General features: G+C 40.1%; 1 protein-coding gene across 1 annotated transcript in view; it reads left to right on the forward strand.

Moving 5' to 3' along the window:
- Positions 1-25,406, forward strand: part of trdn (triadin) — a 507,565-nt gene that overhangs the window by 264,195 nt on the left and 217,964 nt on the right. Inside the window, exons 21-24 of the mRNA XM_073055375.1 lie at positions 4,816-4,857; positions 7,110-7,142; positions 8,517-8,561; positions 12,600-12,644. Of these exons, the coding sequence (XP_072911476.1) occupies positions 4,816-4,857; positions 7,110-7,142; positions 8,517-8,561; positions 12,600-12,644 (165 nt within the window). The remainder of the gene's footprint in view (positions 1-4,815; positions 4,858-7,109; positions 7,143-8,516; positions 8,562-12,599; positions 12,645-25,406) is intronic.

Genomic DNA, 25,406 nt, shown 5'->3' on the forward strand with positions numbered 1-25,406 from the left:
CCGTAATTTGAATGTTCCAATTTGCAATTATGAATTTATCTTTCCGTGATTGACACATGAGAATGAACATTTATAAATGCTACTAGATTTGATTTTCTTTCTGCTTGACTCTGGTTGGCTTGGTAGAAAAGTAAAGTAAGCCTTTTGACAGAAAGTAGCATTCTTCGTGTTAATAGGGGCAGAACTGTTTCTGCAGGTTCTGCCATTCCACCAGTCTGCAAGGAACAATGCCACTGCAACATACCAGCTGGTTCTATGACAAGCTGAGAAAAGAAGCATAGTCATGGCATTATCACATTTCTGAAAATTCTCTCAACCAGCTTATCTAATTTTCTCCTTCGAAAATGGAGGCAGCTTCGGGGCTTATACATTTGTCGCTCTTCCCACTTTTACACTTATGTAATGCATGGTTAATTCTCTCATAAAAAAGTTTATTACAACATTTATTTGCCCAAGTTTACTGTGACAAATAGTGTGCCAGCACTCCATGCATTTTAACTTAAAATCAATCAACAACCTTTCTTTAACAAATAATTGATTCTATTCATTATTTACACTTAATTAATTATCTGAGACCAAATCACTTGAAATTGGTGAGGCTGGTGAGATGTTTTACAAATCAGTAATCAACTGAGTAATAATGTACTCAATGTTCTTATCAAGAGAGAATAAAAGGGAGTGAGATAAAGAGAGAGAAAGGAATGAAGAGAGATACTATGCCACTTCCAACCCCATTGCTAACAATATTATTCTGTGCAATTTTCATTGCCCTATTCATGTTAAATAGGAAGCAGCTGAATTCACTATGCCCATGTTACATTATGGTTGTAAGTAAGCTCCATTAAGTAGCCTTGCAGTTCTTATTCCAGCAATATTTTTTTTATTTCACAGTTCCATGGGATCCTATGAATTAGAACCCAACTTGTAAAGTGTTTCATATGGTAGCAAAGTCTAGATCTATGCTAGGCATCCACTCAACTCCGGCATTACCTGTCATAGCAACAGGACTTGATTCTGACGAAGGGTCTCAGCCCGAAACGTCGACAGTGCTTCTCCCTATAGATGCTGCCTGACCTGCTGCGTTCCACCAGCACTTTGTGTGTGTTGCTTGAATTACCAGCATCTGCAGATTTCCTTGTGATTACCTGTGATACTGTATTTTATAAATGACAAAATAACAAAATACAGCCTCCATCAAGGTTAATGGTAATTAAGGGTTATGAGGAAAAGGCAGGTAGGTGGTTTTCAGCCATGATCTTGCTGAATGGCAGAACACACTCTATGGCACAGATAGCCTACTCCTGCTCCTATTTGTTATGTTCGGATATTCTTAACGTGCTGTGCAAACTTTACCAATGAGAAATTCTTCCAAAACAGTCACTATTAAACAGAATTTGCATCTATTATAAGACCATAAGATATAGGAATAGAATTAGGCCATTTGGCCCATCAGGTCTGCTGTGCCATTTCATCATGGTTGATCCATTTCTTTCTCAGACCAATTTCTTGTCTTCTCCCAGTATCCCTGCATGGCCTAACCACTCAAGAATCCACCAAGCTCTGCCTTAAATATATCCAATGACTTGGCCTGCACAGTCACCTGTGGTAACAAATTCCACAGATTCACTGCTCACTGGCTAAAGCAATTCTTCCTCATCTCTGTTCTAAATGAACATCCCTCTATCCTCAGGCTGTATTGTCTGATCTTAGACTATCCCACCACAGGAGACATCCTGTCCAAATCTATCCTATTGAGGCTTTTCAACAGTCGATAGGTTTCAATGAAATGCTCTCCCGCCCCACCATTCTTCTGAATTCCAAGAGCACAGATTCAGAGCTCCCTGGTTTAATTCTGTACCAGACATCTGCAAATCGTTCTTGTTTTATTGGGTAGAGAGTCTGAGACTTGACTAACTCACACAGCGTCAGCTCTCTTGTATCTGGGAGTTGGTCAGTAGAACTGACATGAAAATCAGCATAAACTCCCAAATTTGAGCTCCCTAACTCACTCAGAAGAATCTCACTCAAACAAGTGATTCGGAGAAATTGGATGCCTTATTGAAACCCCATTGATACTGGAAATGTAATAATAATTTTGTGTGCCTTCACTTAATCTAATCAGCATTCCTGTAAAATGTAAATTACAGAGTTAATCTCTGGATAGATACATTTAATTAACAATCAATATAAATTAATGCTAAATCCTTCCCATATCATTTGATCATCCAGAAATACACGCATACTTGCACCCAGAAAGCACTAAAAAAACAACAAGGAGGGAAATTAATGGCATTTGAACACATTATTAATATGTAAATTGATCTGTAGGTTGCAACAAGGGAGACCTAACCTATCAATTGTAGATTATCACTGGCTGCTGATGGATTTGTACTGCCTCATTGTCAATACCACCAAAAGAACATTTTACATTTACCCTCCTCTAGATATGCATTTTGCTGTTTTTTCACATTAATTTCCCATTGAACTCACCACAGAAAATGTGAGTACCTTTTCAATAATTGTTAATGACTGCAAATAAATAATTCTCCCCCAGAAAGTGATTAGATTTGTGCCTTCAGGATAAGTGTTATTTTTAAAAAATATCATACTTGGGCCATACTGTTTTATTTTCATAATTTTACTGCCTGTCTCTTGTTTCTTCTGCCTTCATCCAATTCTTATTTCTCCCTCATTTGTATTCCCTCCCAAGCCCTCTCACATATATTTCTCATTTCTTAAATCTCACTTGTTAACGAGATAGATGGCTAGTAATAAGTGGTTAAGGAGATCAATAGCTAGTAATAAAATCAGACCTGTTACCCTGGTTGAAACTGACACCGAAAATAGGATCGTCTGCGCAATCAATGTAATTGGTCAAGAGGACTTCCAAAGAAAAAAAACATGATAATTTACAGACGGTGATAATGGCAACTGCATTATATCAGATGGACACTAATCTGGGTAGGTGACAGGCCTTAAAAGGCACATTCTCCAAGGCAGCTAAGCAGCAGCAATATACACTTCTACAAATGCCCTAGAGGAGGAGAAGCTGATAATGAACAGTTTCTAGAATTAGTTGTCAGTGTGGTGGGTTCCAATAAGGGGAAATTTAAAAGTTAAAATGGAAAGAATAAAATGTGTTATAATCATGAAGGGACAGTGTATACAAACATAAGAGTTAGGGTGAGAGCATGGACCTACTCCCATTGTTATTTGCTCCATTTTAATGGACATATTCATAAGTGAGATAAATACCAGAAAGATGGTTCTATATGCCATGTGTCCAGGAACCCTCAACCCATTATTATATGACACCAGCAAGAAAGGGCTTCTCCAAGATTTTCTCATCAAGTCAAGTCAATTCAGGTTTATTGTCATTTAACAACATGTATGTATACCACCAAATGAGACAATGTTTCGCTGGACAAGGGTGCAAAGCATAATAGTACTCTTAGCACACATGTAACACACAATAACTTAGGAAAGTACGAAGTAAATCTACAAATGAATTACAAATACTTAAAATAAAGTGAATAAATGAAATATTGTAAAATATTGTACAATACTTTGTACCGATATTAGCCATTTGATTGTATAGAAAGACAGTTGTAGCCAGCCTTTCAATAGTGGGATGATATTCAGTGCAGAACGTTCTGCAAAGGAGGATATGAGGTATTACGAGATGTTACCGGGGTTCTCTCTCAACAATATTTTGTGTAAAGTAAATGGAGGGGCACGTTGTCTGATTTGTGGATGATGATGTTGCATACTTTTTATTTTAAAACATCACTTGACCGGGGAGTTTTCTCCTGCCAGTGCACTTAGAGCCTCCTTCCTCTGCTCTGCTGGTTGATGAGCCTGCTGGGACATTTTTCTCCTTTTCTCTTTCTTTTGCTCCAGCTGTTCGTCCACCTCACAAAGCACATCGATAGATTGCTCCCCCTTGGCACCACTGGTGTGAGCATCAAGACATCCTTGCACCAGAGTCACATTTTCAGAAGAGCAGTGGCATTTTCCCTAACAGTTCTGATTCCTTCATAATGAATTCTGTGTGACATGGAAGGAGCCATTCAACCCATCAAGTTGATGCCAACACTTAAGGCTATCCCTTTCCCTTACTTACTTCCCTGCAGGCCGTTCTAACTCACATGTCCACTCTCCTGCTCCACTGTTGATCTTCACATCAGCCACATACTCTAATGGTAATTTACCGTACTTCTGGGTTTTGGGAGAAAAATGAGGCACCTGGGGGATTTCTGTGGGGTGACAGGAAAGACGTACAATTTCATGCTTCTATGTTTTATGGTCCTCGAAATCCCTACCCTACTACTCTGCATAGTTCAAGCAAACCCCTCTCTTGGGTTCCCTGACCTTCCCTGTTTGTCCCTCGTCATGTCACAGGATCAAATATTCTGTCCTTCCTCCTCTCCTCCCCCTTGCCACCAAATAAAAGTTGCGTCAACTGAAATGCCACGGACTGTTAACCCAGACTGAACCCAGTTCCTCCACTTTGCCTACGTGAATCAGGCAATGATTCAGGCAATGAATCCAACCCTAATTTTTTAAATTTCAAATGTTTATTTTTCACTTCAGGATAAATACAACAATTGTAAAGCTTTTTACCATAATATTAATGGTTGGATCAATATGCAGGTGCATGAGCAACTAAACAGGAAAGAGAGCTGAACATGCTGTTGGATTTGTCGTCAGTCTGTGTAATTTGTAACTCTGTGACTGTTTTTTTTTCTCTGACCTGTAAATAGGTCTTCTGTATTTCATTTAATAAAAGCAGATTATTTATATTCTCTTATTTAGCAAAGAAGACATTATCTCCTCCTGCTATCAGAGAAACTAAAGGTTTGATAAATGCATACACATGCACAGGCATACGAGTGATTAAGCTGCATGTCTGAAACAATGCTTCAATAAGTTCTGCATTGAGATTGATGGCATTCTAATGGCAACATCAGGTATTTCATTAGAAATTTGCTAAAGGCCTCATGTGATGGCAATATGAAAGCTTTGCAGATTCTAATGTGTAATAAATCTATTGTCCAGAAGCCTGTTTCTTTATCTACGGCATGCACTTCAAGCATTTCTTTAACTTCATAATGTTAACCTCATTATTCCCAATAGGAATTCTGCATAATTTTCTGTGCAATATTTTAATGGTAATGCCATGTGAAGGATACTCTCGCGGAGATAAAAAAAAAATAGAGCGTTATGCTAATTAACAGATCATTAGAGAGGATGCAAATATTTTCACAAGTTTAGAACTAAGAACTTCTTAAAATTACCTTTAGTTAATTAACAGCTTGCTGTATATTTCAAGCTGAAGGATGAAATGATAACATCATCTTGGCATATGCATCGTGTTTCGTTGTTGCTATTAGTAAGGATGCTTGTTCTGAAGCTTCTAGAATATTCTTGTCATTGGAATTATGCTAATACCACACTTGCAGTGCACAATCCAGTCATAAATGGCAAAGACAATGACCTCAATTGATGTTGTGGATAGCAAATGGAAAAGCTATTATATTAGACAAATTCTTACAAAAGCTTTGGCAGCTTATTACCAAAAATATATTTAAGAGGAAAAAATAGTTGATTATTAAAGTGCTTGGGAGTATGGAGAGGAGATAAATTTGCTCTAACATCAGCAAGTTAGATAGCAGGATGGGCTGCTGTAATGGTGGCACAGGATAGAGAGAGGCATGGGGAGAGGGGGTTGAATGTAAAACAGCTGACAGTTCAACAGCAGTGAGGCAGGGGAAAGTTTGAGCCTTACATCACTGTGTGGCAGGTAAACAGGAAAGTGGTTGCGCAAGTACAGGCAGGCTTCAGAACCAGCCCATACGTTCAATGAGTTTTGTCAACTATTCACAGCTTACATAGCAAGGACAGAATTTGTTTTCATAACTAACAAAGCTTATCAGGCCCAAGACTGTGCTAAGAATACACAGGCACTGACTGGTTCATTGAAATCAAGTAATTTTACTCCAGATATTGACTTCAACCATATTATGCATGGTTCACAAAAATCTGAGGACACCCTGTGTGTAGTGTAGGTGTAGAAAGTGGAAACATGCAGCTCTTTGACAGACTGAGCAGTTACAAATGTACCACAATCGGAAAATAGGGAAAATTTTCAGTGATTTAATATAGTTCAAAATAGTATCTGTTGCAAAGCTGGTATGATATCTAGCGTGGATTAAATGATCACAATATGAGACATTCCTGAAAACAGCAAAAAATATGTGAAGTTATATCTGTTTCTGAGGGAGGTGTGAAACTAGGCATTGTGAAGTACAAGCAGCAGCAGTGAGGCAGGTTCTCCAGTACATAAAGTCAAGGTAACGTGAGAATATGCATACAAGGGAGAGTTCCCAATGTTTATAGAAGCCAGTTAGTCTATGATGGACATGTATATATCGGATGCACACCGCACACACACACACACACACAAACACGCACACACACACACACACAAACGCGCACACGCATACACAAATGTGTACATGCACACCGGTGCACACACATACACATTTTTAAACGGTGCTTTGTAATGATCTCATTGTGACAAAAGTACTACGTGTGCAATTGTTCTCGCTTTATAATAAATTGTGCACCCTTCTCCAGCTCATATTATTAGAGCATGCCAGAACTCCCAGTCTATTTTGACAGTCCAGCTGCAAATTATTTGCAATGATTTTGTATTAATTAATCGTTGTTCATAAAAAATTTACTGCCTTCTACTGTTTTCATTGGCACAATAATATTGACCCTCTTCTTCAGCTGAAAGTGCTGACTAGTACTGTGATAAGGTTAAATTAATTTTAGCTGGTGCAAGGAAAAAAAATCACTTCCCAATAGCAATTCATATATCAGGCTCCATAAGTTATCAGAGAGAAGATAAGTTTTCTGTTCCAGGATCCGTCTGAATGATTTTCTTTAGGCATTCCTCGCTTCATTTATTAATGGCAACTGTAAGATTAGCTTACATTGTTAAATGGCGCTGAATTGCTTTGCATATAACAATGGGTCTTAAAATTGAATGCTGCTTAAATTTTAACACATTTATGATTCTGTATTTTTGTTGCAATCCTCAGTTAAACCGAAGGATGCTGATCAAGAGATCAAAAGTAAGTGGTACACATTTATATTTTCAACTAGCATCATGCAAGGCTGTTTCACGCTTTCTCACTTTCTGTTGGTTGATTGAAATGACTTCAATGTGTAACAAGTACATGACACACTTGGACTTTATCATCAAACACTCCATCATTCTATTCTAAAACCCGATGGAGCCAGTGTCCAAAGATTGGACTTCTTTGCATCTGTTTCTAGTATAAATTGTATATGGAAAGCATTTTGTGTTTGTGTTGCAATACCTGTTTCTTATTGATGTACTGCCCATCAACAAATTAGAATGGGGATATCCTGAGTTAGTTTGCTTATTTCTCTGTGGAAGTCTGCATATTTGTTTTTGTCTTTGACAAACAAGACTCATTTTAATTACTTAATAAACTCACAGTATAATGAAGATTACTTTATGTTGAGAGTAGATTACATGAGAATTAAAGTCTCCTCCATTCTTATATGTAAAGGGAGAGCATCCGCAATAATATTTGCAGTTTTGTAAATAGCAAGGTTGTTTAAGACCAGATACTCCAGAACTGCAGTAATTTTATGTATTGCTTTGTAACACTGCTGTAAAAATAATCAAATTTCACAACGTATGTGAGTGATGATAAACCTCGCTAACCCCCTTCCCTGGCACTCATTCTCTGCCACCTGTCCCACACCCCTCCCGTGGCACTCCATCCTCGCCATTCCCAACATCGTTTGCTCCCACCAGATTTACAAAGTCATTCTTTGCTCCACGTTGACAAATACAATTCTGTGCAAATGTCCTGGTTTTGAGGTACATAATGGTCAGTTGACTAAATGGAGTAAAAAAAAACACAGCATTAATAATCAGAAAGGGTATTTGACAAAGATTCAAAAATTCCAATATTCAAAGATTCAAAGTACATTTATTATCGAAGTATGTACATACAGAATGCAGCTCCAAGATTCGTCCTCCAGCAGGCAACCAAGGAACAATCACCATGGAACCCGTTCAAGAAAACACCAAACACCCAGTGTGCAAAAAAGGAACAAATTGCACGAAAGGCAGACAGCGAACAAAGAATGCATAGAATATCAAACATCAAACCAGGAGGCAGGGTAGCAGGAGAGTATGGGGAGGGAAGGGAGAATGAAGGGTATTGACTGGACTCTGGTGACATTCAAAACCTCCCGTTCCCCCTCACTCAATACAAACAATGATGAAAAAAACATATTCCAGAAGTGGTTCAACATTAATGCATGATGAAAGAGCTCACAGAAAAATTCACTCTGCGATATAGATTGGATTGAAGATGTTGCGATTCATCTTGAGTAGAATAAGGTTAGTTTAACATATAGTATTTTACTTTCTTTAAACCTATTTGATCTTTCTTTTATGGAACCAGAGGAAGCCACTACAAAGAAACACAAAATTTCTGCTGTTGCATCAGGTAAATACTGAACAATACTGGGAATTAAAATACAATTATGCCATCTACTGGTTGCAGTAATTTGGAACCATCATTTATTCTAAATCTGTTTATTGATGGAGATGATTTAATATGCAAAAACAGTAAATATACAAACCTTATTGATAAACTCTAAAGATATCTAAGTCTGTATTTTATATTTTTTCATTACAGTGAAAGAAACGAAAGAGAGTTAGTAATATTTTCCTATTTTTAAAGCAGATTATGACACTTAGAAACAACGTTTTTGTTCTTCTTGGCATCTTTGCAATTGGTCCCATTTCTCAATGTACTGCCTAATTACAATGCACACTGTCTGAAACAAGTGCCAAGGCTAAAGCTTATTTGAATCGATCAAAAGAATTTGCTGTTAAGTAGAATCTATAGATTTCTTAATACAAACTTATTAAACTGTAAATTGTTGCTTCATTATGATCAATGTCTTGTCATAATACCACTTAGGTAGTGGATTCCAATTTTATAATATAAAATTTACAAGTAAAAATGATTAGGAAAAATATCAGATAATCTTAAACACCAAATAATTCACCGCTTGTAAAAGCAAAATTGTGCAAATGCTGGCAATCTGAAACAAAACCTGAAAATGGTGGAAATGCTCAGCATCTGTGAAGATTAACAAGTGTGAGGTCAGGATTCTGATGAAAGGCCACTGAGCTCAAAGTTAGACAATGTTTTTTTCTCCAGAGCTGCTGCCTGACTGGTTTATTTCTTTTGGATGTAGACGAATTATTGTTAGCCAGTTTGGCCTGAGCAGTCCAAATCCAAATAATTAGCACGGTTTTGAATTGGCCTCATAAGATTATTGCATTACGTTGTTAACAGAGTTTAGCAGTTCAGGACAGGATCATTCATTTTCACAGGTATCTATGGTGACACATATCTATATCCAAAGAAATCTGAGGTATCCTCCTCATAAACTCTCTAACATCATTCGGACTGCCAAATACCTATGCTCTCCTTCATAAAGAATGATTTAACTTGAAATAGTAGAAAGTAATGAGAGTACAGAAAATGTAAGGCATAGGAACAGAATTCGGCCATTCAGGACATCAAGACTGCTCTGCCATTCAATCGTGGCTGACATATAATCCCTCTCAAACCCATTCTTTGATGCCTGATTAATCAAGTGTCTATCAACCTCCACCTTAAATATACCCAATGACTTGGCCTCCGCAGCTGTCTGAGGCAATGAATTCCACAGATTCAGTACTCTGTGGCTAAAGAATTTCCTCCTCAGCTCTGTTATAAGTGGATGTCCCCCTATTCTGAGATTTTACCTTTTATCCTAGATTTCCCCCCCCCCCATAGGAAACATCCTCTCCGTATTCACTCTATCTAGGTCTTTCAATATTCAATAGGTTTCAATGTGATCCCTCCTCATTTTTCTAAGCTCCAGCAAGTACAGGCCCACAGCCATCAAACACTCCTCATATGCTAACCCTTTCATTCCCAGAATGCCAATCTTCTATCCAGGCTACTATCTTTCCTGTAATATCATATACTCATATCTTGTTAAGCAGCCTCACATGTAACATTTTGTCAAAAGCTTTCTGAAAATCCAAATGAACAACATCTACTGACACTCCTTTGTCTATCCAGCTTGTTATTTCCTCAAAGAATTCCAACAGATTTATCAGAGGTGATTTTCCCTTAAGGAAACCATGCTGTCTTTGGCCTATTTTATCATGTGCTTTCAAGTACCCTGAAACATCATCCTTAATAATAGACTCCAACATCTGAAGACAGGCTAAGTGGCCTATAATTTCCTTTCTTCTGCCTTCCTTCCTTCTTGAAGAGTGGTGTGTCATTTGTAATTTTCCAGTCCTCAGGAACCATTCCAGAATCCCGTGATTCTTGAAAGATCATTGCTGATGCCTCCACAATCTTTTCAGACACCTCTTTCAGAACCCTAGGATGTAGACCATCTGGTCCAGCTGACTTACCTACCTTCAGATCTTTCAGCTTCTCAAGCATTTCCTTCCAGGAGAAGATGGCGCCAGCGGATGACGCCACCGGGGCAGCATTGATTTTCCATGAAGCTGCTTGTTTCCACTTCTTTTGCGTCTTCTTTTTCATTCAGCTGTGGTTCTGGTACTGTTGGAGCATATGATCTACACTTTCATGGTATGTTTTCGGGCAGATTGAGTCATCGGGCACTTTGCTGTCTCTGAGGGTGTTCACTGAGGAAGGTGTGGCCTCGAGGCCTGGAAACTTGAAGACTGAGTGTGAGCTCCATCCTTCGTCAATCTTGCCAATTAGAGCATTGAAGAAGATTGAAGACATCGAGGCAGGTGTGGAAAGTGTGCAAGTGTTCAGAGCTCACTGCTGCTGGAGGAAGGTGTCTGTGTGTAATGGTCTCTCTCTCTCTCTCCCTCTCACTCACTGCTCCCAAAGGAAAGTCCCTGAGTCTGAATGGTCTCTCTCTCCCTCGATGCTGTCCAAGGATGGTGCCGAAGTTCAGGATCTACGGTTTGTGGATTGGAATGTAGTTCATGTTCAACAGTTCAATAGTTCCATTTACTATCAGAGAATGTATACAGTATATAGTACAACCTGAAATTCTTGCTCTTGCTCCTTAGTTAAGGGGCAGAGAGGTGTCATACAGTGTGAGGGAGAATAACTAAAAGAAAACTTGCTGTTACAGTGTTAGAGTCTTTTTCTAAGCTCTTCGGCTTGAGAATTGGCAGCAAACTCTCTCACCAATGAGAAAGAAAGAGAGAGACAGCAGATCGCCAACTACAGAGACCTCCGACAGCTGATCCGCTGTCTGCAATATTCCATTTTCTCACCCCACGCTTCAGTTGGTGGTATGGGCATAGAATCAGCTTGTCCACAGGGCTGCAAAGCCTTGCAGCCCCAAAGGCCTGCTTGTCTTCTAGGCAGCACCATTGTGAAATCAAAAAATGGCGGTCAGTGAGCCTCGGGAGCAGGACCCATCACCATAAAGAACCACAGTTTGAGTGCGGCTGCAGGTGAAGGGCACTGACAGAACCCATCCACCTTGAAAAGGGGGAGAAAAAGAGACATTAAAGGTAGAAATTAAGCTGCTTCCGCAGATGATCTTGAAGAATCTGCTCCTCGATGTCATCGTAGTTCTTTTGTTGTGATTGTGGTTCTGGTTGCTCCTTTTCCTGTTACCATTTTGTGCACATTTGAATCGAGGTGGCCTGCAATTAGCCGAACTAAATTATGCCTGGACTCGTTTGATTTCATGTTTTATAGCCTGTAATTTTTTTTGTGCATGGGAGAGGTTGATGTTTGTCTTTAAAAGGGTTCCATAGTTTTCTTCGTTTTGTGGCTGTCTGTGGGGAAGACGAATCTCAGGGTTGTATATTACATACATACTTTGATAATAAATATACTTTGAGCTTTGGACTTTCTTCTTAGTAATAGCAGGTATACTCTTTTCTATCAGCTGACACTCTTAAATTTCAGGCATACTGCTAATGTTTTCCAAGGTGATGCAGAATACTTAGCAAGTTCATCTGTCAATTCTTTCTCCCCCACTACTACCTCCCTAGTGTCATTTTACAGTGCTCTGATATCCACTTTCACCTCATTTTTCCTCTTTATATATCAAAAAATCTTTTGTTTTTCTCTTTTACCTTCCTTCATACTTAATCTTTTCTCTCCTTATGGCTTTTCCATTGCCTTCTTTTGTTTTTTAAAAGCTTCACAATCTTCTATCTCCCCACTATTTTTTGCTATATTATATGCCCTCTCTTTTGCTTTTATGCTGCCTTCGACTTCCCTTGTCAGCCACGGTTAAGTAATCCTCCCTGGAGAATACTTCTTCATCTTTGGGATGCATTTGTCCTACACCTTCCCAATTGCTGCCAGAAACCGTACTTTAGAAAGTAAGTACTGAGATACCAGACTTGCAAGAATATTCTAAGACTGATCCAGTGCACTGAAGCTCCTCTTGTATTAAGTCAAATGAATATTGTTATTGCTAGTAAGTAATTGCAGTTGCTTTTTGTTTTTCTTTTCTTTTCACAGTCAAAACTACAGCAGCAGTGAAATCAGCCAAAGATCTGAAAGAAGGTAATTGTGATTTGGTTGTCTTACAACATTCGGGTTATATCTTTGATCATGGAGTGAAAATACTCTGAGAGTCTGTAGGAGAGGAACTGTTTCATTAAACTGATGTTTATTGGTTTGACACACTTCATTTATTTTGAGGTTTAGACAAATTAAAAATGCTGTACACACAAATACAGGAAAATATATTAATGAATGCAACCAAGGTAATGGAATCAATATATCTAACCCACAATGCACATTGTACTTCACGGTAATCTATGGCATTCTCCCTCACATGAAAGTAAGTTAATCAAGATCATAAACATGAGACATCTCCTGATGGCTATAAAGTGTCATTACTTTCTTTGCAAATATAGCACCTCTTGGCACTAGCGTGGAAATTATTATGCTAAATTACAGTTGTGCACACTTCAGAAGGCTATAATCATCTCTCTCATTTGAGAGGACATGCTCATTTTATTATAGGGGAATGACTACAGAACATCAGTTAGGCATCATTTTAGCATAATGCTTATATTTTTGGGAGCTTTATTATACAGATTTTATTGCCATGGAAACCATTGGTGGAAATACATTTTAGTTGTTTGTACAAGCCATATAATGGAGTAGTAACTAATGACAATGAAACCAAATTTCAGAATGCAACATTTAGCTTTATAATAATCTTGTTCCTTTAATAAAATCAAATAAAGACACACTTCCTCCCCCATTCAGTGCAGGTTTACCTGAGACTTCTTTCATGTAGCAATCCCGCTTCTCAACAGAACTCACTCAGGTGTAATACCCCAACTGCCCTTGCAGAACATCCATTAAATGGTCTTTCCTGCTCTCCACGTTCCATTGATAGTTTTTGAGACTGTTCATATGTTCACATGTATTTAAGTTGATTATTGATGTTTGTGCCAACTATTGATTGCTCCTGGCTGTTTGCGCTATGGTCTTGTAGATTGTTGGTTGAGTGTTGTCTGTAATGGTACTGACCTGTGTTTAATGCTTGGCACTGAACCACAATCAGTTCTGGCATGTTCCATATGCCGGCAATAAAGTGATTCAGATTCTGACATTAGAAATAATTGTGATGCACAGAGGCTTGAAATGCCATTATATTGGAGATATTACTATTAATAATGTTAATTGGAATGTTAGTTCTTCTGATTAAGTACGTGGTGGCAAGAGATTATCGTTTAACTTTTAGCATTACGAAGTGAAGGGAGAAATGGGGGGCAGTGTTGAAGTGTGGAGCAGAGGCTGCTTTGGTAAAGACAATAGAAAAGGCAGACAGCAGGATACTTGCAAATGAAAACTGGATACTTGAAGAGGTAGCATATCAGAGAATATAGGGAGCCGGGTTTACATTGTTCCCAAAAGAGCCAGTGTAGAACAAAAGGCTAAATGATTTTCATCGGAGTGATCAGCATCTATGATTCTACAGAATTCTCCAATGGAATATCATAAAGACTATTATTGCAGGAATTATGAGTTTTCCATTTGCTTTGAACAAGTTCAATGACATACTTTTCCATTAAGGAGAGCAAGGAGAAATCAATTGCAAAATCCAAGCTCTAACTTCAGAGCCAAGGCCTGTGCTAACTCTGGGGGACATGAAGTTGGTGATCGACAGGATAGTCTAAGTCAAAGAAGCAGGCTAGATTTCAAATTAACGAGTTCAAAGTCATTAAAATAGAATTTTTCGGAGATTCACTTTCTTTTGTCTTGAAGTAACAGTCTGGAATGAGCAAAAGGACAATGACATTGGATTTTGTGGGACCTTGGACAGAAAGATGAATTGTGTTGAGAAGTAAGGTCAGCTCTCTTTTGCTTGGTTGGTGAGCTCTGTTTACTTTGATAAAGTCAGTTTTGAAGGACACAATCTCAGAGTAAGAGTGAGATTATAAAAGCAAGAGATTCTGCAGATGCTGGAAATCTGAAGGTTAAAGTACATTTAGCATCGAAACATGTATGCGGCATGCAACTCTGAGATTCTTCTTCCTGCAGATGGACACGAAACAAAGAAATATAATGGAGCCCATTCAGAGGAAAGCATCAAACCCCCGATGTGCAAAAAAAAAAGAGAACAAATTATGCAAGTAGAAAAAATGAGTGAAAAACCCACACTATATAAAACATAACGACAGAGTCCTGAAAACGGTCAAGGAGAGTTCAGATAGTTCAGTTTGGTTCAGTTAGCACTGAGCCCAAGATCCAAGTCTCTGGCACCATTTTCCAGCAGCAGTGAGCTAGAGGAAAGAAAGACCAGTTGAATGCAAGGCCTTCCTCTGGCAGTAGCGAACGAGAGAGGGCGAGCGGGACCAGTCACATGCAGGTAGATGGTGCCGAACACCTGCTCACCTTCCACTCTCGTCTTTGTTGATTTCAATCTTGCACAAAGCTTTAACTGGTGAGATTGGCGAGAAAAGGAGTCGATCATAGGCTTGCACCCCATCTCTGAGTACCACACAGAACATGCTAGAGGAACTCAGCAGGCTCCCTGGATGCTCCCCGACCTGCTGAATTTCTCCAGCATTTTGTAAGAGTGTGATACATGTCACAATGGAAGTTCAGTCAGCATGGACTTACCATTGCAACAGCACCTTTTAAAAAGAAATGTGTAAAATTCACAGCTAAATTTCCTGAATTCCATGCATTCATCATTTTGATCAGGCCATTTGGTTCACCATGTGATGCTGATCTTGATGTCAATTTGTACTAAACGTGTATCATCCATTCCCTTCATATTTGTGTGTCTGTCTCATTCATTCATTCATTCGTTATATGCCATGTTGTATAACATGGGTGACCAAGGTCTTTCCATGACCATGATTGTTCTGGGCAAATTTTTCTACAGAAGTGTTTGTCATTGCTTTCTTCTGGGCAGTGTCTTTACAAAATTGGTGACCCCAACAATTATCAATACTCTTCAGAGACTGTCTGCCTGGCATCAGTGGTCACATAACCAGGACATGTGATGTGCACCAGCTGCTCATACGACCATCCACCACCTGCTCCCATGGAATCATGTGAGCCTGATCAGGGGGCTAAGCAGGTGCTACACCTTGCCCAAGGGTGACCTGCAGACTAGTGGATGGAAAGAGCACCTTACACCCACTTTGGTAGAGGTATATCTCCACCATGCCACACAAATGCATAGGTAAAAGCAATGTGGTGTTAATCATTCCAATGTATTTTCCAGTCTTTAATACTTTAATAGAACAGATTTTTTGATCCAAGCTACTTATGAAGCCTAGATCTGTCTCTCCGGTATCAAACGAACTCAGGTGTACTGTGGGTACATTCTAACCAGCTGCATCACCGTCTACACAAAGTGCACTGCAGATTCTGTGGTCAAAGCAACATGTACAAACAAGCTGGAGGAACTCAGCAGGTCCGGCAGCATCCGTGGAAACGAGCAGTCAACGTTTCGGGCCGAGACCTGACGTAGGGTCTCGGCCCAAATCGTTGACTGCTCGTTTCGACGGATGCTGCCCGACCTGCTGAGTTCCTCCAGCTTGTTTGTATGTGTTGCATCGCCGTCTGTTGTGGGTGGGGACAGGGGGTCTACTGCAGATGATTGAAGTAAGCTGCAGAGAGCTGTAAAATTAGCTCCAACATGGTCACTAGCCTCCATTGTCTCCAAGATGTCTTGGAGAGGTGCTTCAAAAAGACGGGGAAAATCATTAAGGACCCCCATTATCTGAAACATGCCCTCTTCTCATTGCTACCATCAGGAAGGATGTATACAAGCCCAAAGACACACACTCAGTGATCAAGGAACAGCTTTGTCCCTGCTGCCATCTGATTTCTGAATGAACATTGAACCCATGGATGCTACCTCACTACTTTTTTATTTCTATTTTTCTGCACTACTTATTTAATTTAACTATTTATATTTATTTACTGTAAATCAGTTTTTTTTTTCTTTTCTATTATTATGTATTGCATTGTACTGCTGCAAGGAAAGTAACAAATTTCACGACATATGCCGATAACATTAAACCTCATTCTGGTGATATCAACAGTGGTATCACATTTAGAACACATTTCTGGTGAGATTTTCAACCAATTTGCCCTGAATCAAAATTGTTGTCTTTATCTCAGAAGAAAACAAAAACAGATGTGAATAGTGCTGGAGGCTCAGAGTGAATATTAGTTAAAGACAAGACATCCCCTTCTACAATCTGCCAAGACAACCTCAAGCAGACAAATCCAGGACGGTGCATCATTCAGTACCTTAGCCAGGCTTCCCTTGGAATTAAATGCCCAGAAATGCTGGAAGAAATCCTGCAAGAAAAAAGAAACAATAATTCAGATTGGTTTATTGCCATATACACCAGGGTGCAATGAAATTACTTGCTCACTTAAAACGCAGAGAGTAAATATTATACATGGCAATAATAAATAAGATCTGCAGTGATGATCACAAAACAAGAGAAAGCTGCAAAGATTATCGTGCCTCTGAGGCACTTCAAAATGAAATGTTAAGGTGACAATAATGGAATCAATAATAAGGTAGTATTAAGAATCTGAAATGAGGCAGCACTACCAGGAAGGGGATGTGGAATCACAAAGAAGAGAAAATCTCCAGATGCTGGAAATCGAAGCGACACACACAAAATGCTAGAGGAACTCAGCAGGCCAGGTAGCATCTATGGAAAAGCATATGCTTAGGAATAGTCAACATGGCTTTGTCAAAGGCAGGTCGTGACTTACGAGCCTGATTGAATGTTTTGAGGACATGACTAAACACGTTGATGGAGGTAGCACGGTAGATGTAGTGTATATGGATTTCAGCAAGGCATTTGATAAGGTACCCCATACAAGGTTTATTGAGAAAGTAAGGAGGCATGGGATCCAAACGGACATTGCTTTGAGGATCACAGAAGGCAATGAGTGGTTGTAGATGGGTCATATTCTGCATGGAGGTCGGTCACCAGTGGAGCTCCTCAGGGATCTGTTCTGGGATCCTCACTCTTCGTGATTTTTATAAATGACCTGGATGAATGAAGAGTTAAAATTGGCATGTCGCAAAGGTAATGATACAGTTGTCATGGGGGATTTCAACATGCAGGTAGACTGGGAGAATCTGAATGGTACTGGACCCCAAGAAAGGGATTTTTTGGAGTGCCTCCGAGATTGATTCTTAGAACAGCTGGTACTGGAGCCTACCATGGAGAAGGCAATTCTAGATTTAGTGTTGTGCAATGAACCGGATTTGATCAGGGACCTCGAGGTAAAGGAACCATTAGGAGATAGTGACCATAATATGATATGTTTTAACCTATAATTTGAGAAGGAGAAGGGAAAATCGGATGTGTCAGTATTACAGTTGAACAAAGGGAACTATGGAGCTATGAGGGAGGAGCTGGCTGAAGTTCAATGGAACAATACCCTAGCAGGGAAGACAGTGGAACAACAATGGCAGGTATTTCTGGGAATAATGCAGAAGGTGCAGGATTGCTTCATTCCAAAGAGGAAGAAAGATCCTAAGGGGAGTAAGGGGTGGCCGTGGCTGACAAGGGAAGTAAAGGGCAGTATAAAAATAAAAGAGAAGAAATATAACATAGTAAAGATGAGCGGGAAACCGGAGGACTACAAAGCTTTTAAAGAGCAACAGAAGATAACACAAAAGGCAATACGCCAAGAAAAAATGAGGTACGAAGGTAAACTAGCCAAGAATATAAAGGAGGATAATAAAAGCTTCTTTAGGTATGTGAATAGCAAAAAAATAGTTAAGACCAAAATTGGGCAATTGAAGACAGAAACGGGTGAATTTATTATGGGGATCAAGGAAATGGCAGATGAGTTGAACAGGTACTTTGGATCTGTCTTCACTAGGGAAGACACAAACAATCTCCCAGATGTAATAGTGGCCAAAGGAACTAGGGTAAAGGATGAACTGAAGGAAATTTATATTAGGCAAGAAACGGTGTTGGATAGACTGTTGAGTCTGAAGGCTGATAAGTCCCCAGGACCTGATGGTCTGCATCCCAGGTTACTTAAAGAGGTGGCTCTAGAAATCGTGGACACATTGGTAATCATTTTCCAATGTTCTATAGATTCAGGAACAATTCCTGCTGATTGGAGGATGGCTAATGTTGTCCCACTTTTCAAGAAAGGAAGGAGAGAGAAAACAGGGAATTATAGACCAGTTAGCCTGACGTCAGTGGTGGGAAAGATGCTGGAGTCAATTATAAAAGATGAAATTACGACACAGTTGGATAGCAGTAGAAGGATCAGTCCGAGTCAGCATGGATTTATGAAGTGAAAATCATGCTTGACTAATCTTCTGGAGTTTTTTGAGGATGTAACTATGAAAATGGACAAGGGAGAGCCAGTGGATGTAGTGTACCTGGACTTCCAGAAAGCTTTTGATAAAGTCCCACATAGGAGATTAGTGGGCAAAATTAGGGCACATGGTATTGGGGGCAGAGTAAGGACATGGATTGAAAATTGGCTGGCTGACAGGAAACAAAGAGTAGTGATTAACGGGTCCCTTTCGGAATGGCAGGCTGTGACCAGTGGGGTACCGCAAGGTTCGGTGCTGGGACCACAGCTGCTTACAATATACATTAATGATTTAGATGAAGGGATTAAAAGTAACATTAGCAAATTTGCTGATGACACAAAGCTGGGTGGCAGTGTGAAATGTCAGGAGGATGTTATGAGAATGCAGGGTGACTTGGACAGGTTGGGTGAGTGGGCAAATGTATGGCAGATGCAGTTTAATGTGGATAAATGTGAGGTTATCCACTTTGGTGGCAAGAACAGGAAGGCAGATTACTATCTAAATGGAGTCAAGTTCGGAAAAGGGAAAGTACAACGAGATCTAGGTGTTCTTGTACATCAGTCAATGAAAGCAAGCATGCAGGTACAGCAGGCAGTGAAGAAAGCTAATGGCATGCTGGCTTTTATAACAAGAGGAATTGAGTATAGGAGTAAAGAGGTCCTTCTGCAGCTGTACAGGGCCCTGGTGAGACCCCACCTGGAGTATTGTGTGCAGTTTTGGTCTCCAAATTTGAGGAAGGACATTCTTGCTATTGAGGGAGTGCAGCGTAGGTTCACAAGGTTAATTCCCGGAATGGCGGGACTGTCATATGTTGAAAGATTGGAGCGACTGGACTTGTATACACTGGAATTTAGAAGGATGAGAGGGGATCTGATTGAAACATATAAGATTATTAAGGGATTGGGCACACTGGAGACAGGAAGCATGTTCCCGCTGATGGGTAAGTCCAGAACTAGAGGCCACAGTTTAAGAATAAGGGGTAGGCCATTGAGAACAGAGATGCGGAAAAACTTTTTCACCCAGAGAGTGGTGGATATGTGGAATGCTCTGCCCCAGAAGGCGGTGGAGGTCAAGTCTCTGGCTGCATTCAAGAGAGAGTTAGATAGAGCTCTTATAGATAGCGGGGTCAAGCGATATGGGGAGAGGGCAGGAATGGGGTACTGATTGTGTATGATCAGCCATGATCACAGTGAATGGCAGTGCTGGCTAGAAGGGCCGAATGGCCTACTCCTGCACCTACTGTCTATTGTCTATTGGATGTGGAAGTGGAGGGATGGGTTAGTAAGTTTGCTGATGACACAAAGGTTGGAGGTGTTGTGGATAGTGTGGAGGGCTGTCAGAGGTTACAGTGGGACATTGATAGGATGCAAAACTGGGCTGAGAAGTGGCAGATGGAGTTCAACCCAAATAAGTGTGAAGTGGTTCATTTTGGTAGGTCAACTATGATAGCAGAATATACTATTAATGGTAAGACTCTTGGTAGTGTGGAGGATCAGACGGATATTGGGGTCCGAGTCCATAGGATGCTCAAAGAAGCTGCGCAGGTTGACTCTGTGATTAAGAAGGCATACGGTGTAGTGGCCTTCATCAATCGTGGAATTGAATTTAGGAGCCGAGAGGTAATGTTGCAGCTATAATAGGACCCTGGTCAGACCCCACTTTGAGTGCTGTGCCCAGTTCTGGTTGCCTCACTACAGGAAGGATGTGGAAGCCATAGAAAGGGTGCAGAGGAGATTTGCCTAGATTAGGGAGCATGTCTTATGAGAATAGGTTGAGTGAACTCGACCTTTTCTCCTTGGAGCGACGGAGGATGAGAGGTGATCTGATAGAGGTGTATAAGATGATGAGAGGCATTGATCATGTGGATAGTCAGAGGTTCATTCCCAGGGCTGAAATGGCCAGCACAAGAGGGCACAGTTTTAAGGTGCTTGGAAGTAGGTACAGAGGAGATGTCAGACGTCAGTTTTTTACGCAGAGAGTGGTGAATGCATGGAATGGGCTGCTGACGACAGTGGTGGAGGCAGATATGATAGGGTCTTCTAAGAGACTCCTGAATAGGTACATGGAGCTTAGAAAAATAGAGGGCTATGGGTAACCCTAAGTAATTACTAAGGTAAGGACTTGTTTGGCACAGTTTTGTGGGCCGAAGGGCCTGTATTGTGCTGTCAGTTTTCTATGTTTCTAGTACAGTCGACGTTTTGGGCCAAGATGTCTGATTGTTTCAGACTTCTGATAGTAGTTGGGAAGGAACTCTTCTGCACTCTGGTTGTCAGGGCTCTCAAGCTCTTGTATCTTCTCCCAGAAGATAGAAGAGCAGGGGCAGTCAGGACCTTCTGCGTACCACAATTCCTGAAGAAATGTGGACTGCATAGTCGGAGAGTAAGATTTCAAAAGAAGTGAGTGGGGGCAGTAACATTCTGCACACCACAATCCCTGAGGAGATGTTGGATTGTGTAGTTGGAGAGCAGGATTGTGACTGGGGGCAGTCAGGACATTTTGGGCACTACATTTGCTGTGGAGATGTGGGATTGCAGAATGTGAGAGTACAAAAGAAGTAAGCAGGAGCAGTGGGGAAAGAAGCTGTTAAGCCTACATGCAAAGTCAAGAATCAAAAGGTTGAATTGTGTATATTTCAATGCAAGGACTATTGTAGGAAAGGTGGATGATCTTAGGGCATGGATCAGCATGTGGAATTAAGACATTGTAGCCACTAGTGACACTTGTGCCAGGAAGGGTAACTCAATGTCCTCGGGTTCTGTTGTTTTAGTTGTGATGGGCTGGGAACGATTAAAGGGGGAAGGGGGAGAAGTGACATTATTAGTCAGGGACAATGTCAGCAGTGCTCAGGCAGTACAGACTGTGGAGCTCATCTGCTGAGGAGCAGGTTTGCAGAAAGATCTCAGACTATTACGAGAAACATAGGTTGTAATAAAAAAAATGAGGAGGACAAACCAGGATAGGACTTACATGGTGAATGGTAGGGCACTGAGGAATGTAGTAGAACAGATGGATCTGTGAATACAGATCCATAATTCCTTGAAAATGGCATTATAGGTAGACAGAGCCAACACAAAAGCCAAAGAGAGGGCATATTATAGAGCACTGTATTTCCTAGAGTGTAGGAGAATGATGCAAAATTTGATAGAGGTATACAAAATTATGAGGGCTGTAGATAAGTTAACTGCAAGCTGGCTTTTTCCACTGAGGTTGGGTGAGTCTAAAACTAAAGGATTAAAGGTGAAATGTTTAAGGGGAACATTTTCCCTCAGAAGATTTGTGAGAGTGTGCAACAAACTGCCAAGGGAAGTGACGGATGTGGGTATGATTTTAACATTTAAGAGAAATTTGGATAGGTATATGATGGAAAGGGTGGAAAGGGTTAATGTCTAGGGGCAAGTTGTTGCCCTGAGTTCCTCCCACATCCCAATCATGTGAAACGTAATTGGTTGTTATAATTTATCCTTTTATGTCAGTTAACAGCAAACAGAATCAAAGTGGATGGACAAGTGTGAGAGGGAATAAGGTGCAAGGGTACAGGGAAATGAGGAAAGGGTAATATTGAAACCCAGCTTGGACTCAACCGACTGTATAGACTCCCCATGTGTTGTTGTAGATATATAATTTTCAACAGATCAGAGGCGAATAAGTAGGGGAGTAGGTACAGAGGAGATGCCAGGGTTAATATTTTTACTCAGAGTGGTGAGTACGTGGAATGGGCTGCTGGCAACAGTGGTGGAGGCGGATACAATAGGGTATATTAAGAGACTTTTGGATAGGTACATGGAGCTTAGAAAAATAGAGGGTTATTGGTAAGGCTAGTAATTTCTAAGGTTGGGACATGTTCGGCACAACTTTGTGGGACGAAGGGCCTCTAGGTTTTCTATGTTTCTGTGTTTCTAAAACCAAGAGAAAGCTATCTGCAGAAGAGTTGGCCCACTAATAGTTGGAAGTTGTTGGGAAATCGTCTGTAAGGATGTTAGTGCCTCAAAATTTCTCCACTTTAGGCAATGCAGTCCCTTTCAGGTGTGAATGCTAAAACTGCATTTATCAAAACTAGAATGCTCCCCACTTTGCTTATAGAACATTCCTCAGCTTTTTCAGTATTGCAAGGATCCAAGTACTTTAAGCAGAATATCTCATCACACACAGCTTGCAGAGATCCTGAGGCAATGCATATGAGAATGAAGTGGCTTTAACTTCTACTGCGGTAACAGCGTAAGCACCTGTGCTTGCTGTTAGAATTACCTCAGGATACTTGCAGGCTGTCTTAAATGATTTGTGCCAGATACAAAAATTTATTGTTTACTTCTACATGGTAGGAATCAAGAAAAATTCTGTCAGTAAAGTAGTGAACCTTCTATTTCTGAGGAAGATAATTTCTGTATTTGCACCTGGAAGAGACATTTAGCTACCAAGCAAAATTCCCCAAAGGACAGGCATTCATAATGAAAGATACTACTTTTACAGATACCTTTCTTGTAACCTATTGCCATAGTTACCTTTGAACAGGAAGGTGCCTCCTGCATATATAGTCCTTCAGAAGTCTGTGAAGGTCCCTCTGTCCCCTGAAAGTATGTAGCCACCTCCTTCTCATCGATATACAATCCAGCCATTCTTTATGGGCATTCCTCAGTCACCAAAATTGCTGACTGTGTTGTGTGACTTATTAAGCTCACTTCCTGTATCAGAATTGTGCTTCTAATGGCTGATATTTAACCCCAGTGCCCCCAGGTTCTGAAATGGAGTTGTATTATATGAGGGAGCCATCTGATTTTGTTTTGGAAATGGCACAATGATTTCCTTTTCAAGCTCTGTGAAATGGTATTAAGGAGATTGCTAATGCCACTTCGATGCCAAGAAGATGCAGTTTATTTTCTAGATTACCATTTCCAATTTGAAGAACAAATCAAGTCAAGACAAGTCAAGTTTATTGTCATTTAACTATATACATGTATACTGTAATGTATGGACCTATTTCTTTTAGAGCAATGACTCCCCTTAGCACTATTTATTGACTGATAACTTATGCATTAATCTGTTGTTCTCTTGCTGCAAATGAATATATCAGTTAACCTCACCTGCATGTGCGTGCTTTTTTTAATTGATGTGTAGTTGTATAGATACCCACATGACAAATTAGCAATGAACACCATCCTGAATGTCAACGAGTATCACCAACTGCATCAATTGTTACATCATGACAGAATTCAGAGGAAGGGAGAGAGACAGCAAAAGGGAAAAGTGAATCAGTGCAGTGAAGGCCGTCAGGGACGCTAAGAAAGGAATGTGTGAGTAAGTGCATGGTACACAGTGAGAGATACACAACTATCACAGTTAAAGTAACAAAGCGTTAGTTAGGAAAGATGACAAATGTGATAGGGCTGATGAGGACTGGGAACCATATATCGAGAGGGCTGAACTATATTGTAACACGAATGACATGGATGAGGAAAAGATGGTCTCCGCACTTCTTAGCTTACCGGGTGCTAAAACATATAGGCTTTTACACAACTTAGTAACTCCTGAAAAGGCAGGAATCAAGATGCTCAACGATATTGTTGCAATTTTACAAAATCACTTGAGCTGTAAACTGCTAGTAATAGCTGAGAGATTTAGCTTGCACAAAAGAAACCAGTCAAAGGATGAAAGTATTTCAGAATATATTTGCAGAACTATGCAAACTTTCCCAGTACTATGACTTTAGAGATGGATTTCTGATGCATTAAGTGACAGGCTTATATGTGGCATGCTTGGTCAAAGCACTCAAAAGAGTCCAGTGTCAGAAAGAGGAATCAACTTAGAATGGGCATTGACCATGACAATATCATTGGAGACAACAGAAGAGGATACATCGGAACTACAGAAAAATAATTTAGAATGTAAACCACACAAAATGTTCCTGAATGGTGCAAAAAGCCAGAAATGTTAACGATGTGGCAAATCCTCCCATGATGCAAGTGACTGTTGGGTCAAAGAAAAAGTTTGCTGAAAGTGTCACAGACAAGGTTACAGAGATAAAGTGTGCACATCAGACAAAAAGCACAACAAAAGAGAAAAACAACACCAAGTGAAAAGTTTTAAACACAAAACTAAACAAATGCACAGTGACTGAATGTGAAACTGAACCAGACAACACAGAGTTTGACAAAGGTGAGCCTAGAACTGCATAGCATTACTGAAGCAGATCGCAGAATCATATGGATCACAATAGATCTGTCAGGTGTAAAACTTAAAATAGAGCTGGATACAAGGCGAGCTTTGCCTATAATTGCAGAGGCTGACTACAACAGACTGCTTTCTAAGCTACCATGAGAAAAGACCTCAGTCATGCTAAAGACCTACATAGGCAAAGAAGTGTCTTCCAAAGGCAAACTGAAAGAAAATGTGATGTATAGAGACAAAGCACTGCACCTGGAGCTTTATGTGTTGAAAAGTGGAGGGCCAGCACTTTTTAAATAGAATGGTTGAGGAAAATCCAA

This window comes from Hemitrygon akajei, chromosome 9, assembly GCF_048418815.1.
Source record: "Hemitrygon akajei chromosome 9, sHemAka1.3, whole genome shotgun sequence".
Taxonomy (NCBI): domain Eukaryota; kingdom Metazoa; phylum Chordata; class Chondrichthyes; order Myliobatiformes; family Dasyatidae; genus Hemitrygon; species Hemitrygon akajei.